A 17,361-nucleotide genomic window follows, 5' to 3' on the forward strand; every position below is an offset into this window, starting at 1 on the left:
GCTCAAGAACTCTCTCTTGGGCACACAGCCTCTTCAATCACAAGAAAAGCAGCTTTTGGGTCTCTGATAAGCCATACTTGGTCTTGTGCTGGTCAAACAGTTTCTGCAGGGCTTCCATATAGAGTGCATGGTACTTGTCCACCACCTCCTGGCTCGGCTTCTCAATCTTGGGCACTGGCAGAGGCTCCCCGACTGCCATGGGAGATGCCATGGGAGATGCCAAAGGAGAAAGAGTGAGCAATAAACTCTTGTGTTCCATTAACCTTCTTCTCTTTTCTTTCCACTTCCCACCCTGGACCTGATCCTTTCAGGTCCCAAATCAACTCCCAGCATCTCCCCTACCACTTGCCCTCTTCTTTGTTGGGGGCAGGGTGGGCAGGGCTGAGGTGGAAGCCGAGAAAGAGCTGAGGTGGCCTTGGGCTAAAAGCAGCACTCACCCACAGTGGTGATAGGCAGCGGGTATGGCAGGAGCCCAGTAGAACCTTTAGGGAAGCCTCGTCCATAGAAGACACAAAAATAGAAACCAAAGATATGGCGGAACCAGCTCTGGAACTTAAACATCTTGCTGTCCTGATGGAACACCACCTGATTGAATACGTCAGTTTCTCCAAAAGTGAAGGTAGGGACTAGATGAGTCCTGTAAGAAAGACCCAATTTATTTCCCAAACACAGGCCAGATGGGAACCACCCAGGAATAACATGTGTTCATGGCCAGGACCCCATCCATTACAAAGTCCCTGTGGCATAAAGAATTTCTTCTTGCATTATACAGGGCTCCCTTATTTTGTGTTTCTTGTCCTGAACAGTTCAAAGTCAGTAAAATTGCTCTCTCTGGGCCAGGATCACAGGGGCAAGATATGGGGGTGCAGCAAAGGAAGAAGAGTTTGGGCAGGGATCCCCAGAGACTCACTCACAGCTTTCAGGAAGCGTCAGGGAGAGGAATAGCTGACTCTGTTCCTACTAGTAGGGGGCACAGAGATGACAATAATTTTGCACGAATGTGTGTGTATGATGCACCCCCACACCCACAGGGACTATGCATGGGGTATTCTGTTCTTGGGTCTTGGGATTAGCACAGCAAAAATCATTCCTCTCTCATAGGCCACGGGAATCCAGCCTGACAGGGTCTTAAATAGGGAATGAGGCTCCTTAGGTCTTCCGGTGAGAGTTACTAATAACAATCTCCCAGCACCCTGATATATGTGACCTTACTGGTTCCTCACAGTGGAGACAGGAGAGGACACGGAGGGGGTGAGTCCTTTTCTCATCTTCCAGACTCAGGCAGTCAATGAGTGACAGGACCTGGACTGGCCTCCAGGACTCCTCCCTCTGCGTGCAGCACTCTCTCCCCTACATTTGCTCTGACTGATCAACAGACAACTAAGGCAAGGTCCTTAGAGGAAATGCTTCTCTCCTTTCTGAGTCTGTAGTAGGACAGCTGTCCCTGTATCCAATGAGCCGGCCTGCTGAGCTGATGGGACAGCCCACAGCTCCAACCTTGGCCTCCTCCTCCTTACTGTCTCTCCTTACTCCTAAGTCGTTAGTGGCTAACTGTGTGTCAGGCACATGGTAGGTGTTTTATGCACAGAAATTCATTTAAATCCCACAATAACCCAATGAAGCAAGTGTAATTATTAGTGGCAACATTATAAGGATGAACACATGAAGTGTCAGGATGGTTGAGGAACCTGTCCCAGAGTGCATGGTAAGTCATGGAGCCAGGATTTTAAATCAGGCCCCTGACTCCAGATCCTAGTGCATACTGACCATACCGTAATGCCTCTTGCACTTAGCATTCACAGACAGATGTAGATGTTGATATTGATAATATAGGAGTCCACTATATACTAGGGCAGCTCTAGCCAATTCCCCTGATAATGAATCTGGCTTTGTAGTTTGGCTTGCTGGGAACTGGTCCAGTTAGCTCAGAAGGAGCAGTTGACTTAAATCTTTTTGAAATCCTATAGTTTCTCCCCTAGTCACTAGTTGGTTCAATGAGGGCAAGAGTCATGTCTCATTTATCTTGGCATCACCTACCAGGGCATGCTGTTTAGAGAAGGTCACCCACCCCTGACCTGGGAGGAACACCTACCCATGCTGGAGGGCAGTGCGCACAAACCCCTTGCGCTTCTGGATGATGAGGGTGGTGGTGTTGGGCACACTTTGCAGGGCCTCGCCCACCCCTCCCACAACAATACCCACAAGGTTGCCAGTGCCGTGGCTCAGCAGGTAGTCAATGGCTGGCTGACTCACAGAGCAGACACCTGAAACGAATCAAGGAGCAGAGACAGGAATAAAATAATAGGCAGAGGAGAAAAGACTGAGAGGGAACACCCTCTGCTCTACTTCTCACTGGCCTGTTGGTGTATCCTCTGTTCCCATGGGTCTCAGGAGTAGAGGGGATGAGGTGGGACAAGGGGTGTGGAGAAGAGAAGGCTGTGAGAAAATACAACACATTTCACTTTGAGGCAGTATCTCCACTTTGCAGGAGGCACTGGGTTGAAAGTACAGCAGGAAGGTTTCCTGTGGGATAACCAGAGGACTTTCTGGATTCCAGCTATAATACCACCCCTTTTCTTTTCCTTTATTGATATTAATCTCCTGCCACAGAAGCACCTTTGGCCATGAGGTATTCCCTAATCAAGGGGATCTTGAAGAAGTAGGACAGCGTGGCCAAGTGGGGTGTGATGCCTGGGAAGATCTTCAAGAAGCCTGTGGCCTCAGTGCAGAAGTTGCAGAAGGCACCATAGGTCAAGAGGCCATGTGGGTGAACCCCCATGAGGTAGTTTTGCTCAGGAGACAAGTCTTTAGTCTTCACGATCTGTAGCCATGGAGAAAATCGACAGAGGAGGTGGAATGAGACCACATGGTCAAGCAAAGGTGGACACACTGCAGAAATCAGAGTGCTCTCTAAGCAGAGCTTTTTCACAGATAGGCCACAGGTGGGTTTTCGGGGGGCTGAGGTATAGGTCTCCTCGGCCCCTGAAAAACTACATAGAGTCTGGGGCAGCTGAACTCCTGGGTCTCTTGCCTATGGCTGCAAGGAGTCATCAGTGCACTCCATGAGTGGCATCATTTTCTCAGAGTGCTCTTAAGTGAAAAAGGTCGGCAAGCTCTGATCTCAAAATCAGGACAGTGTTTGTTGCCTACTCTGAAGTGTGCTTGGAGGATCCGTGTAGCAGTACATTTCTAGAACCTTTCCCTGGTATCTTCTCCCCACCCCCAGACCCCATTTCAGTGCCCACCTAAGGAACTTTTATTGAACTTTGAAAGCTCTGCTTGCATATTACCATGTCCATGAAGCCTTTCCTTACCCATCCTCTGAACTACTTGTAGATCTTGTACTGAACCATAAACACAGGGCCTGGCACAAATAACACTCTTTTTTGTTACAAAATCTTTTCTTACAAAATCATAAGCATGTCATTCTGTAACATAACAATAGCACACTCAAGCACACCATAGGACATTTTATGTGAAATGTTCAAATTAAAACTATAAATTATTACACCCATATTATTACCCTCCCAACCACACTCAAGCAGGCCTTACTTCTGCTCGACCCTGTATACACTTGCCTATCCTCCCCATTAGATGTGAGTTCTTTGATGGCAGAGGATGGTATTCTACTCACGTTCTGTATCCCAAACATGTGGCATAAAATTTACTTTCAGTCTGTGTTCATTAAACTGAACAGAACTGCATTTGCGTTTCTGCCTATGTTATCTGCTAGGTCATTCCAAGAACATCCAAAGTGTCCTAGCATGAGTGCCTAGGAGCAATGCTGGATCATAGAGTGTGCCTAGTCCTGGCTGGTGTGGCTCAGTGGATTGAGTGCCAGCCTGTGAACCAAAGGGTCGCTGGTTTGATTCCCAGTCATGGCAAATGCCTAGGTTGCTGGCCAGGTCCCCAGCAGGGGGCACATAAGAGACAACCACACATGGGTGTTTCTCTCCTTCTCTTTCTCCCTTCTTCCCCCTCTCTCTAATAAACAAACAAACAAACAAACAAGAATTTTTAAAAAAATTATGTCTAGTCTGCATTGAAACTTGTCTGGAATGCTCATTACCTTTATGGACAACCCTGGTCATTTGGCATAAATTCCTAGTATTTGGGGAACTGTGAAGGGACTCCAAGGAAGACACACTTACCGTGATGGGGAAATAGTCCCTGATATGAGTCCAGATAGACCAGTTCCTTACCCAGGCAGATCGCCGTCCACCTGAGACAGGAATATCAGTAAGGATAGTGTCTGTGTGTGCCAATCCCATTCCTCCCACTCACCCAGGGCTTCCCTGCCAGCATGGAGGGACCATGGCTCTGCTAGAGAGATGGAAAAGGAGGAGACGCCAGGATGGTCCTGACTGGCCCAGCTCCTGTGACCCTGAGAAACTGGACAAAAGGCCTATGGTACCGTGAGTTCAACTCCCTAGCTACAGGTTAAGATGGAACATTCTTAAGTCTTATTCTTTCTAGGTCCATGAGTCTTACCTTGTTCTGGGGTCTTCCAGTCCAGGATATACCAGACAAAGTAAAGGATTGGTAGTGGCCATAACGATGTAAATAGCAGGTAAATAAACAATGGGTTCATGATCCAAACTGATGAGGGAGCAAAGCAGATCAAATTTGTGCTGCCATCAGGGCTTGACCACTTAATAGACCACTTACCACTCTTGTCCAGCCCTATTAAGAGCCCTCCAAACTACCCAAGCTTCTGGTCCTGGCTTTCTGCACAGTTCAGCTCCTTCCTATCCACTACCCATGTCTATTTGTCCTTCAAACATTTCCTCTATCATCTACCATACACCAGTCCTGTTTCTTCACCTACCTGCCTCTGCGGTCCACCTGCCTCCCTGCTCACCCATCATCCCTCTACTCCTGCACCATGCCTGCCACCAGCTTTTTCCTCCTGCTCCCATTTGCGAATCACCTGGTTCCTTTCGTCTCCCTCCTGTCCATCATCCTGGAACCCTGGTGAACCACTAGCCCGCCCTCCCTTGCCCGTACACTGCCCATAAATCCCCAAACCCTACTCACAGAGCATCTGTATCCTTCTACCATTCTTGTCCTTTTGCCCTTCACCATTACTTCCACTATCTCTGTATCCCCCCATGCTACCCCGCTATGCTACCACCCATGCCTTCCAGAGGGGAGAACTATGGTTCAGACACAGGCTATATTTTCTAAGTCTGTAATACTAATCCTTCCTCTGTCTTACTCCCTGTTTCCTTATGATCATGAACCTATCATGCCTATTCCCTGGGCCTCATTTCCCATCTCCAGATAGTGAGGCTGACCAAGTAGCTAAAATGAGCCATCATGCCCTTGTCCTATTCCCCTGCCTGTCCTTACTTACTATCCCCTGAGACTCTAGCTTTTCCTTCCCCAGGGCACTCAGGGAGCTCAAGACTCCTTGCCTGTCCTCTGTAGTGCTATCTAAAATGATGAAAGGCTAGAGGCGAAACTTGTTATGAGCTCACAAACCACCCCAGCTCTGCCCCAGTCCCTGACTCTGGCTTCTTGCTGTGCACCCTTCAGCCGGTACTCACATATGACAAGGTAGCACAAGGGCCAGTGCAGAATTATGAGACTCTGGAAGTGCTTAGGCTGCTTGAAACAAGGCATGATGCCCAGGAGACTGACAGAGGTGAAGATCCCCGAACAGTGTTCCAAGCACAGGTGACACCAGCCTCCAGAAACTCACTCACTGGTGACCAGGAGGCTTTTCACCTGCTCTCTTCCCTTCTTGTTCTGTCCCACACCTCCCACCCACTTCAGGGGCAGGTACTTCAGAGCCTGAGCCATGGACCCTACCCATTTGCCCTTTGACTCTCTCTTCTGGGATTACTGGGACACCAGGATGGAGGAAGTTGACAAGGACTGCCATCTAGTCCTGGTGACCCAGAGATCCAGAGAAGGGAAACATCTCTCACAGGCTGCTCCAAAGACTATGGGCTTTGTGACCTCAAGGAGATGGCTGGTGGGAAGGGAGCGCTGGAGGTTTGTGGGGGTGGGGAGCCCTTGGGAGTAAGTCTCTGTTGGCACAGAATGTTGACCTGAGGCAGTTGGGTTTGAGGCTGTCTGCCTCTTTTAACTTGCTATTATAAAAATTTCCACACACACACGAAACTAGAAAAAGCAACACAATTTTACCTTTGCGTTCATCGTCAAGCTATTAATATTTTGACCTACTTGTTTCACCCATTTCCCCACTCTTTGTTTTTTCTTGGAGTATTTTTAAGCAATTATAAGACATGTCATTTCATCCCTAAATGTTTTGCTATGTATCAACAAAAATATGAATTTTCCTTCCATAACAACAATGCCACTACCACCCTTAACAAGTTTACCAATTCTCTAATAACATCTAAGAGCCAGTCCATATTCAAATATCTCTTCATAGTTGATTAATTTAAATCAGGATTCAAATAAATCCACTGGTTATAACTGGATGCTATGTCTCTTAAGTCTCTCTGTAACTCTCTCCCCCACCTCCTCTCTCTAATTTTTTTTGTTGTAAAATAAAACTCAGATATACAAAACTACCTAAGACTTAATGAATTGCTGTAAGAGAAACACCTTGCAGCCACCACAAAGTCAAGAAATAAAACTTTTCCACTCACCCCACAAGCCTCTCCCCGTGCCCCATTTCAATGACAATTCTCTTCCTCTTCCCAAACTACCATCACCCTGCATTATCCTGACATTTAGAGTAATTTTTCCCCAGCCTTTCCCTTTTTTGAGATGCTATTTATTTATTTTTAGAGAGAGGGGAAGGAAGGGAGAAAGAGAGGGAGAGAAACATCGATGTGTGGTTGCCTCTTGCGCACCCCCCACTGGGGACCTGGCCTGCAACTCAGCCAGATGCCCTGACTGGGAATCAAACCAGTGACTCTGGTTTGCAGGCCCACACTCAATCCACTAAGCCACACCAGTCAGGACTTCCCTGGCCTTTCTATGATTACCCAAAAGCACTTGCCTATGGTTTAGTCTTGCCCATGAAAAAAATTAAGATGTTTCTTGAATTTTCTCTTTTTTAAACCTTTTACTTTGGAAGAACTTTAAACATATGGGAGGGTTGCAAAGATAATATGGAGAGTTCCCTATACCCTTCACCTGGCTTTCCCTTGTTGACATCTTCAATAACCATAGTAGAGCTATCAGAGCTAAGGAAGTAGTACTGGCACATTACTGTTCATTCCAGACTTTGTTCACTCCAGATGATTCAGATTGCACTAGTTTTTCCTACTAATGTTCATTATCTGTTTCAGAATTCCATCAAGTCCTACACTGTATTCAGGTATCATGTCTCCTTAGTTTTCTCCAATCTGTGACAGTTCCTGGGTCTTTCCTTGTGTTTTATGACTGTGACACTTGGAAGAGTTTAAGTCTGTTGTTTTTTAAAGATTTGTTTGTTTGTTTGTTTGTTTCTAGAGAGAGGGGAAAGGAAGAAGAAAGAGAGGGAGAGAAACACCAGTGTGTGGTTGCCTCTTGTGCACCTCCTACTGGGGACTTGGCCCACAGCCCAAGCATGTGCCTTGACTTGGAATCAAACCAGCAGCCCCTTGGTTCACAGGTTGGCACTCAACCACTGAGCTATGCCAGCCAGGGATAAGTCTGTTTTGATGTACAGGTTCCTCCTTAATACTTTCCTTCCCTGATAACATCTGCTGGAGAACCTATGGTGTTTGACCTGGAGCATTTCCCACAGCCCAGACTTTGCTTACTGCATGCTCATGGTGCACTTCAACAGGTTCCCGGGTAGTATTTCCAGTAGATTGGCAGTTGGGTCTAAAGACTGAATCAAACCCAGGTTTCAGCTCTTTGATAAGATCTTTATTGGCTTTTAATACAGAACAGTTCCCCTTCCTGCACTCTTTTGTTCACCATGCCATTGACCTACTGAAGAATCTTCTCAGTTGGAGTAGGCCAGTCTTCCTGGATTCAGCACCAGTTCCCATGAGCAGTGATTGGGAGTGTGGAACCTGGTTCAGAGTTGAGTCCCATATATAGCCAGAGTGGGAGGGGGGAACAAAGACCCATTCCTCCCTCTCTGACTTCTGTCTCTTACCTTGTCGTAACTTTATGCTCACTGAAGCACATTGGGTTGTGGGAGTTGTTTTCTGTTTTGTTTAGTTTTGTTTTTTTGGGTGGTTTTTTGGTCTGTTTGCTTTTACTTTTCACACCTGAAGACTGTATGCTTCTAAAAGAGTGTGGACCACATCTTATTGTCAGTGCACCTGCCCCTAATGCCTAGAAAGTCCTAGGCCCTTGGTAAGTGGAAATCTTAATTTGAGGTCAGTGATCAAGATGGTTTCTTATGGGTAACGTGATCATAGGAAACTCACGGAGGAATGTGTCCCAGAGACTCCAGTAGGGGACAAGAGGATGCACAGAATTACAGGGAAAGGGACACAATACAAAAGAGGAGAAGAAGAATGAGAGAAAGGAATGCAGGTGCTGACCTTTGAGTCAGTTTGGCAAAAGACAAAGCTCTTCTTATTTTGCCAAAAATAAGAAGACTCTCCTCTTATTATCTTTGGACTCTTCTTATTATCTTTGCAACCCTCCCTTACACCTAGAGGCCCGCCCCACCTCTGGTGTTTCTGCTGATTGGGTACCAGCCTGGCCCTCCAGCAAATGTCAGCACTCAGTTATTGCAGCATCTCTGCCCTACTTAACTGTTAACATCCCTGTGGTTGATGTTGGAGATGGACTCCTGGCAATACAGGGGAGATGAGCATTCTGTCTTCATGATACAATTTTCTGCCAATATATATCAACTCCCTCGCCACCTTCTCTCTCTTTGTAAATTGTCTTCTCCAGGACTGCTCCTGGGTTAACTTTCAATAATATGTGCTTTTTCAGGTTTTTATTCCCTCTATTTCCTCCTGCCCCTCCCTCCCCATAAAAAAGGAAGTAAGCTGTTGAGAAGACACTCAAGCTACAGAGAGTTAATCTAACCATACATTTTCTCTTCTCCTGGCAGCCGATCCCATCCATCCCTTCCTTTTGTATTTTAATGCTAGAAATATCATGGACTTCCACATGATAATAGTTGTATTTTTTAAATTCATTGATTGATTAAATATATAGCAAACTGAAGAGCTATGGAGGCACACCATGACTGTATACATCATGACATTTGAAAAAAACATATGTAGAAGCATATTATGTATTCATTCTAGACAATGCTTGGGCCATGTAGAAATTTCCAGAACCCTGGTAATGAAGTTACTCCCCCTACTTGTCAGCAATCTGTTGCCTACTGGTTGGAAGCAATGGCTTATTTGCTTTTTTCAAAATGGAAATCAATTTATTGTTTTTCCTGATTACAAAAATAATCCATATAAATTATAAACATGTCAGACTAGTTAGGAAAGCATAACAGGAACAAAAGTCAACCACAATCTCACCACTCAGAAATAACCACTGTTAACTGTCAACTGTCACCATCCTGGTATCTCTCTTTCTTCACTTTTTCTTCTGTATAAATATAGACATAGATATACTTCACTGTGAAGAGTTTGGACTCTTGACGTCAACACATCTAGGTCTGTATTTCAGCTTTGCCACAAGTGAATGATGGCAAATTACTTAACTTTTTAGTGCCTCAGCTTCCTCATCTGCAGAAGGATGAATGTAATAGCTCCCTACATCATAGGGTTGTCATGAGGATAAAGTAATTAATGTAAAGCACTTTACTCATATGCTTTATATGAGTAAAGTGCTTTCCTTATACATATGCTCATATTTGAATCTCAGTAAATGCTAGTTATTATGTATAATTTGTACATATGTATAATTTATTAACCAAAATGAAATCTCATTCTTTTAAAAATATTTTATTCATTTATTTTTAGAGAGAGGGGAAGAGAGGGAGAGGACCATCAATGTGTGGTTGGCTCTTGCGTGCCGCCCTACTGAGGGCCCAGTCCACAACCCAGGCATGTGCCCTGACTGGGAATCAAACCCGAAACCATTTGGTTCACAGGCCGGTGTTCAATCCACTTAGCCACGCCAGCCAGGGCTGGAATCTCCATTCTTTATACTGCTTTGTGACCTACTTTTTCACCTAATAGTATATCATGAATATTTTTATGTCAATTTTCTTCTATAAGATTATACAGAGTATTTCATTGTATGGATATGCCATGATTCGCTTAACCAATCTCCTCTTATGGAGGAAGCACTAATTTTTAGACATGCTCCTTCCACCACCTGTTCAGATTTCTAGGTCTTTAATGGTCAGTGAAAGGTCACTGATCAGAAACCCTCACCCATAGCCCTTTCTGTGGCACTGCTCAATTTCCTCTCTTCCAGAAGATTTTAGGATTTACTGGTACAAACAGTAGGACACTTCCTCAAGCCTCCACTAACCTGGGTAGGGTCCAGGGACCAGGTAACCCTGTCAGCAGAATTGGACCCTCTCTCCAAGGAAATGACTGAGACTGAAAAGAGCATTTGAACCTTTTCTCCAAACAGGTCCAGAGACAGGTTTCATGAAGGCCCCTCAAATTCTACTAAACCTGGGAGTGCTACTGCATAGATTCACCTTAGCTCAAGTTGAGGGAACATTGAAATGTAAGTGTGGAAAATGAGACTTGTTAGCTTTGGATCACCGAGATCAGACTTTGCCCTGGAAAAACTAGGGTCAGAAATCTGTTTTGTCACCATACTGGTTTATATTCTTTCATATTGCTTTATTTTAGAGAAAAACAATTCATCAGTTGTCATCTAAACTAAAGGTGACAGTGATTGCAATTTCCTAGGCCAAGGATTTTCTTGGTATGTGGGTAGCCCTGGCCAACCTAAAGTGTATATCAAAGAAAATGGAGTGATAGGCAAAAGAAATTATGAAACTTGGGAATGTGAGAACTTCATGTTAAGTACACCAATCCTTTGTTTTCTTTCTTTCTTTTTTAAACATGGCATCACAGAATTGTATTAATCATACTGCTTGGTTGATGACACACACTCATCATTGTTTTATGGATGTCCTCTTCTCTATCTATCTATATTGGTACACCTTTTTCGAGTAGGAGTTTTCTTCTTTAACACTACACATGTGAAGTACTGTCTTTGCCCCATGGGTCATAATTTAAAAGCTAATTGTCTGGCCTTGGCTTTTATTTCCTTCTCAGAGGCCTGCAGGTATCTGCTTGATGCTACAGTTTTGGTAACCGAGTCCTCCTTTGCCTTATGTTCAGTCCCTGGCCTGCTAAGGATTTATCAGGCAGCATCAAATCCTCAAGTGAGTTCTGTGACTATAGGATGGGGCAGCAAACAGCCAGAGCAAGTCACAGAGAAGTAAGGACAGGCATCAGTATTCCCCTAAGCCAATGCCTGGCCATGGGAAGATCTAGATATTAACCACAAATTGAAGTTCTGAGATCTAGGAACTCAGCAAGGTGTGGAGGTCAAGTCAAGAATAAACCAAAAGGCAAGGCCATATTCTTAAAGGAGACACAGCCAGTAGATACCACCCAGGTCTAGTCCTTGGTCTAAAGTAGGTAGAGATCGGAAAAGCAAGTGATCTTGATCTCTCTGTTCAGGTGATTAGAACAATTAGACAGGAGTCTTGTCATTTCCCCACCTGCTTCAGCACCCTGGTCCAGACTGTCATGCAGTGTCACTGGCCAACCTCAGCTTTCCCTCAATGGACACTGCCTGCCTCTGGCTATCTGCCTGTTCCTTCTAAGCCTGTTTTTTCCTGCTAAACAATTGGATAAATCCATGCTGTGTGGTATGTACAGAAATAGCCAAGCTGGGGGTGGCAGGGATTGAGGATTTGTTTAGTACAATGTGATAGCTGTGGGAGTGAAAACCAGAGTTTGCAAAGAAAGCACCTGTCATACCACTGAATATGGCTCAGCAAATGCTAACTGGGAAGCTGCTTCAGTCTCCCTGTTGTCATTGGACTCTGAGCAACTGAAAAGTGGTCAGTCTGAATAGGAAGGATTTATCAGCTGCCAACTCTCTGTGCCTATGCACCCTCAATGGATTCTTTTTCACTCTCATGTCCAAGCACAGGTAACTGCCATTTTCTTTATCTATTATATCCCTGATACAGTGGTTTTAACCCCACTGGTCCCTTGATGTTCCCAGATCTTACTTTCCCACCCTTTTCACCTATGGTGCCAGAGAGACTACAAGAGTTATAAAGAATCATAAAATTCTTCATCTTATCTTGTGGGATAAAGGCCCCACCCTTATCTTAGAAGGTATAGTACACTTGCCGACGTTGCTATAGCTGCTGGAAGGTGGGTGAAGAGGGCTTCCTTCTCCACCGCATGGTCATGAGGAATTACGTCAGCTCATACTGTCTGTTCCAAACAGCGGAAGTTCATATATGGTTTATTGGGCCTATGGGAATGAGAAAAACACCTGTCATGTCCCTACACTATGATCCGTTTACAGGGCAGGAGACAGGGAGATCTAGGAGGGACTGAGACTGATGAGCATGGCCATAGGTTGCAAACAACAATGTCTCTAGGAACCAGAGGTATTAGAAATGAGGGAACAGGCTGAGAGGTATGAATAGGGAATAGTGGGGATGGTGATGAACTAGAGAAGACATACTCTTTCTAAAGGCCTTCAAAGTTAGTTGTTCCAACTTTTTCTTGTAAAAAATTGAAACATGTAGAAAAGTTGAAAGAACAGCCTAATACATACATACTTATATATCATCTACCTCTTCAATTCAACAATTATCAATATTTTATCTCTGTATATGAAAGTAGGTACATGTATATGTACCAAGACTTGATATTTTTCACTCAACACTAACATTTTGAGATTTATCTTTGTTGACATATGTACCTCTTATTTTTGTATTCTGTTGTATGAAAATGTGTGGATATAGCATGACTTCTTCATCCATGTTCTTACTGATGGACATTGGAGTTGTTTCCAGCTCATTTGTGCTATTGTGAACCATACTGCTAGGACTTGGGCATTCTTACACATGTCTTCTGGTGCTCATGTGTAAAAGTTTCTTTAGGACACATACCTAGGAGTGAAACTGCTAAGTCATAGGTTCTGTGTAAATTCAGTTTTACTAGGACATGCTAGACTGTTTTCTGGTGTGATTGTATCATGTGCTTTCACCAGGCATGAGTTCACATTGCTCCATATCCTAACATTTGGCTTGAACTGACTAAAAATTTTTTTAAAGATTTTATTTATTAATTTTCAGAGAGAGGGGAAGTGAGGGAGATAGAGAGGGAGAGAAACATCAATGTGTGGTTGCCTCTCACGTGGACCCCACTGGAGACCCAGCTGGCAATCCAGGCATATGTCCTGACTGGGAATCAAACTGGCAACCCTTTGGTTCACAGGCCGGTGCGCAATCCACTGAGTCACAGCAGCCAGGGATGACTTTTAAAATTGTTGCCAATCAGTTTAGTGTTGAATACTATCTTCTTGCAGTTTTAATTTGTATTTCCCTAATTATGAAAGAAGTTGAACTTTGGTTCACGTGTTTATGGGCCATATTTCTTCTGCAAAATACCTATTTATGCCTTTTACTCATTTTTCTACTGATTATTTTTTCACAATGATTTGTAGGAGCTCTTGATAAAGTCCATATACTAATCCTTGTGAGTTAGAATCTATGAATGTCAAGGTACCTGTTTGCAGTAGGGTAGAAAAAAACATGTCTCTGGAGCCAGACTGCTTGGGTTCAAATCCCTTATTAACTGTGTGATCTCTGGCAATTAATCTCTCTGTGTCTTAATTTCCATAACCTTTTTGAACTTCATTTTTCTCATCTGAGGAGTACCTAACTCCTAATAGAGTCGTTGAGCCAATTAAATGAGTTAATATATGTAAAGTACTTATAATGGTACCTGACATGTGGTAAACACACACATTTTCAATACAATGCTTCTTAAGAGCAGGGATTTTGTTTTGATTTGTTCACTGGTTTATCCTAAGAATGATTAATAGTGCCTGGCGTGTAGTAGGTGCTCAATAATACTTGTCAAATGAATGATCTTTCTCCTACTTTATAGATTGTCTTTTTACTTTCTTAAGAGATTTTTTAAGTTCTTCATTTTTTTCCTTTTAAAGTATATTTTATTAATGATGCTATTACAGTTTTCCCAAATTCTCTCCCTTTATCACCCCTCCACCTTGCACCCCCCAACCCTCCAGCATTCCCCTCCCTTTAGTTCATGTCTATGGGTTGTACATATAAGTTCTTTGAGTTCTGTTTCCTATACCATTTTTTACCTCTCCCCATCTATTTAATGCCTGCCAATTATGCTTCTTCTTCCCTGTACCTTTTCCCTGTTATTCCTCCCTTCTCCCTCCCCACCGAAAACCCTCCATGTGATGTCCATTTCTCTGATTCTGTTCCTCTTCTAGTTGTTTGCTTAGTTTTTTTTTCTTTTTTTAAGGTTCATTTATTGATAGTTGTGAGTTCATTGTCATTTTACTGTTCATTTTAATGTGGTTGAATTTTCAATCCTTCCCTTTAAGCTTTATATTTTTGTATGTTATTTAATAAATTCTTCACATCTCTGAGGTTATTAAGATATTTTCCTATATTTTCTTCCAAAAGTTAAAAAAATTGTTGTTCTTTAAAAATTTTCATAACTTTGGAGAAAAGACACAGACACAAAAATAGCAGATTTAGTTAGTTACAGAAAACTTTAAAATCTCCACAGAAGTTAATCCAAGTGCTTTAAAGTTTGTAAATGGGCCTCAGCTAAGCTTCTAAGATCCTCTTCAAGTTCCTTCCTGTGTGTCTAGTCTCAGGGCTATTTTCCATTCTAGCTCTCTCCTCCTCACCTCTGTTGCCTCACATTTTCATTAGCCAAGACTCTTTGAAGTACAAGTAGAAGGACTTAATAAAATCCATTCTATATCTCATTCATTCATTCAACAAATACTTATCCTGTGCCAGCTATGTAGTATTCTAGTTTTATGGTGTTACAGCACTAAAGTAGACAAAGTCCCTATCTTCATGATGCTTATAATCTAAAGAGGAAGGCAACAAAAACAAATAAATATATATAATATAATGCAAAGTGGTGATTCATTCTCTGAAGTAAAATAAACCAGAATAAAGGGAACGGGAAGTGGGATGCCATTTTAGGTAGATCCGTTAGGGAAAACATGTGGCTATCCAGGGCAAGAAGCATTTCATACCGAGGGAGCAACAAGTACAAAGACCCTCTGGCATACTTGTATGCATACTTGAGCATACTTGTTCAAGGAATATATTCAAGGAACAGCAAGCAGGTCAGTGCGGCTGAAGTGCAGTCAGCAACAAGTAGAGAATATATATAGTAAGAACTGGAGTTAGAGGGGTGGTGGTAGAGTTAGCTGTGGTAAGTCATTGAAGAAATAGGTTCTCTTGAGCTATCAATGACTACCCATTGGGTAGAAGCAACTGGGTTGGGTTCCTAAGCCTGGAATCCTATTCTGATCTCCTGGTCTCTGGTTTCTTTTCCCTTCTATACTGCTACTCACTTAATCTTTTGAAAATTCTTGTCACATTCAGGGGCTCTCTGTTGCTTAGGAGATAAAGGCCAAGTAACACAGCCTATTAAACCTCACCCATGCTATTCTCTCTGCCAGGAACACACTCTCATTTCTTCTTTGCTCAAGGTCATGTGACCAAGAGAGTCAACACAAGAAGCTACTTGTCCTGACTTCTATTGGTAATAATCAGAACATGTTAGAACTAGAATGATTTGCATTAGCTAGGATGTAGATTCAGTGCATGTGACAGAGATCCAAAATACAATATAGCTTATGGTTGATCTTAGCCAAAAGGCCAAGAGGTGATAAAAATAAAATGTAGCTTACATAAGATAAAGATCTATTTCTCTCTCTTTCAGACACCACAAGATGTCTGAGCTGTTGTGCTCGGTAAAGTTGTCAGGGGCCCAAGTCCCTCCATTTCTAGAGTTTGGGGATGATTTGCATGATTTAAGATGGCTCATAACCACATCTCCTTAGATTATTGTAGCAGCCTCTTAATGATCTCTCTGCTTTGATATTTACCCTTTAAAAAATCTCTCTCTCTCTCTTTTTTTTACAAACCAGCTAGTGGAAGACTTCTAAATTGTAAGTCAGATTTTGTCGTCCTCTTACTCAATGCCGATGATGAGGAAGATCTTCCTCCAATAATGAAGGAAATCTGGAGACACAGATATGGAGTGAGTTCCAGGATATATTTAAGTGAAAAAAGGTATATGCAGAATAGCATATACAGTAATGCAACTTCTGTCAAGAAGGGGGGATACAAATATATATGTATACATGTAAATGTATGAATAAAAATGCTTCTTGTTGCAAAAATAACTCTAGAAGGAAAAAATCCTAAATTAAAAAACATGCTTACCTGTAGAGAGAAGGAAGAAACAGAGTAGAAGGGGTAGAGTTGGAAGTGAGGCTTATCTGTATACTGCATTATGTGACCTAGTAAGTGTGGATGACCTGAAAGAAATAGAAAAACATTGTAGATCCTCTTATGAAATAATTGTGTCATGCAATGGTTGTCATTGGCTGCTAAAACCATGAGGCGAAAGGTCTATGTGGACTGTCACAATGAAAAAATCAGGCCACCACTACCCACACTTTTTGGATCAATCTTAGAAGTACTAGAAAAGGGGATAGCCACAATATAAAATATCTACCTATATTGACGTATAAAATACTTTTACCTCCAAAGTTGAACCTGAATCTAAACAAGCCTCTGGGCTAACTCCCAGTTTATAGGAAGTCGGAGGAATAAAGAAACAAGTTTGCCACCATGAGGAGTTAAACAGACAAACTCAGAATATGGGGCTTTTTACAGGATAATGATCAAGTTTCTTAAAGAAGGGAATAGTATTTTTAAAATGGGGGAGGGGAGAGGGAGGACTGTTCTAGATTAAAATAATTTATGGGCTATCATAAATCAACTGGCAAAAATATTTGAAGGGTATGAGGGAAATTGACTGTGGACTAAGTGTTAAATGATACTAAGGAATTATAGTCGATTTTTTTAGGTGTGATAATGGTTTTATTGTTATATAAGAAAATGGTCCCTTTTTTTTGACATGAGAAACATAAGGGCAAAATTTGTTTTAAAACACTTCAGCTGAGCCCTGGCTATGTGGCTCAGTTGGTTGGGGCACTGTCCCATACACCAGAAGGTTGTGCGTTCAATCCTTGGTCAGGGCACATATCTAGGTTTCATGTTCGGCCCCTGATTGGTGTATGTGGGGGAGGCCCCTTCCTTTCTCTCCAAAATGAATAAACATATCCTTGGGTAAGAATGAAAAAAACAGTTCATCTAAAAAGAAAGGAAAAGTTAGAACAGATGAAAGAAGTGACAGCATCTTGATAATTGTCGATCTTAGG

General features: G+C 42.8%; 1 protein-coding gene across 1 annotated transcript; it reads right to left on the minus strand.

The window, feature by feature from the left end:
- On the minus strand, nt 1–5,690 carry AWAT1 (acyl-CoA wax alcohol acyltransferase 1). The gene is made up of 7 exons (XM_037060263.1): nt 5,550–5,690; nt 4,492–4,599; nt 4,152–4,222; nt 2,617–2,821; nt 2,093–2,264; nt 438–637; nt 1–192 (listed from the first exon to the last, which is right to left on the minus strand). The coding sequence occupies exons 1-7, from the start codon at nt 5,623–5,625 to the stop codon at nt 38–40; spliced, it is 987 nt and encodes a 328-aa protein (XP_036916158.1). The 5' UTR covers nt 5,626–5,690; the 3' UTR covers nt 1–37.
- Nucleotides 5,691–17,361: the final 11,671 nt, after the last annotated feature.

Source organism: Sturnira hondurensis, unplaced genomic scaffold (genome assembly GCF_014824575.4).
Source record: "Sturnira hondurensis isolate 20B ecotype Veracruz unplaced genomic scaffold, ASM1482457v3 Scaffold0011568, whole genome shotgun sequence".
Taxonomy (NCBI): Eukaryota; Metazoa; Chordata; class Mammalia; order Chiroptera; family Phyllostomidae; genus Sturnira; species Sturnira hondurensis.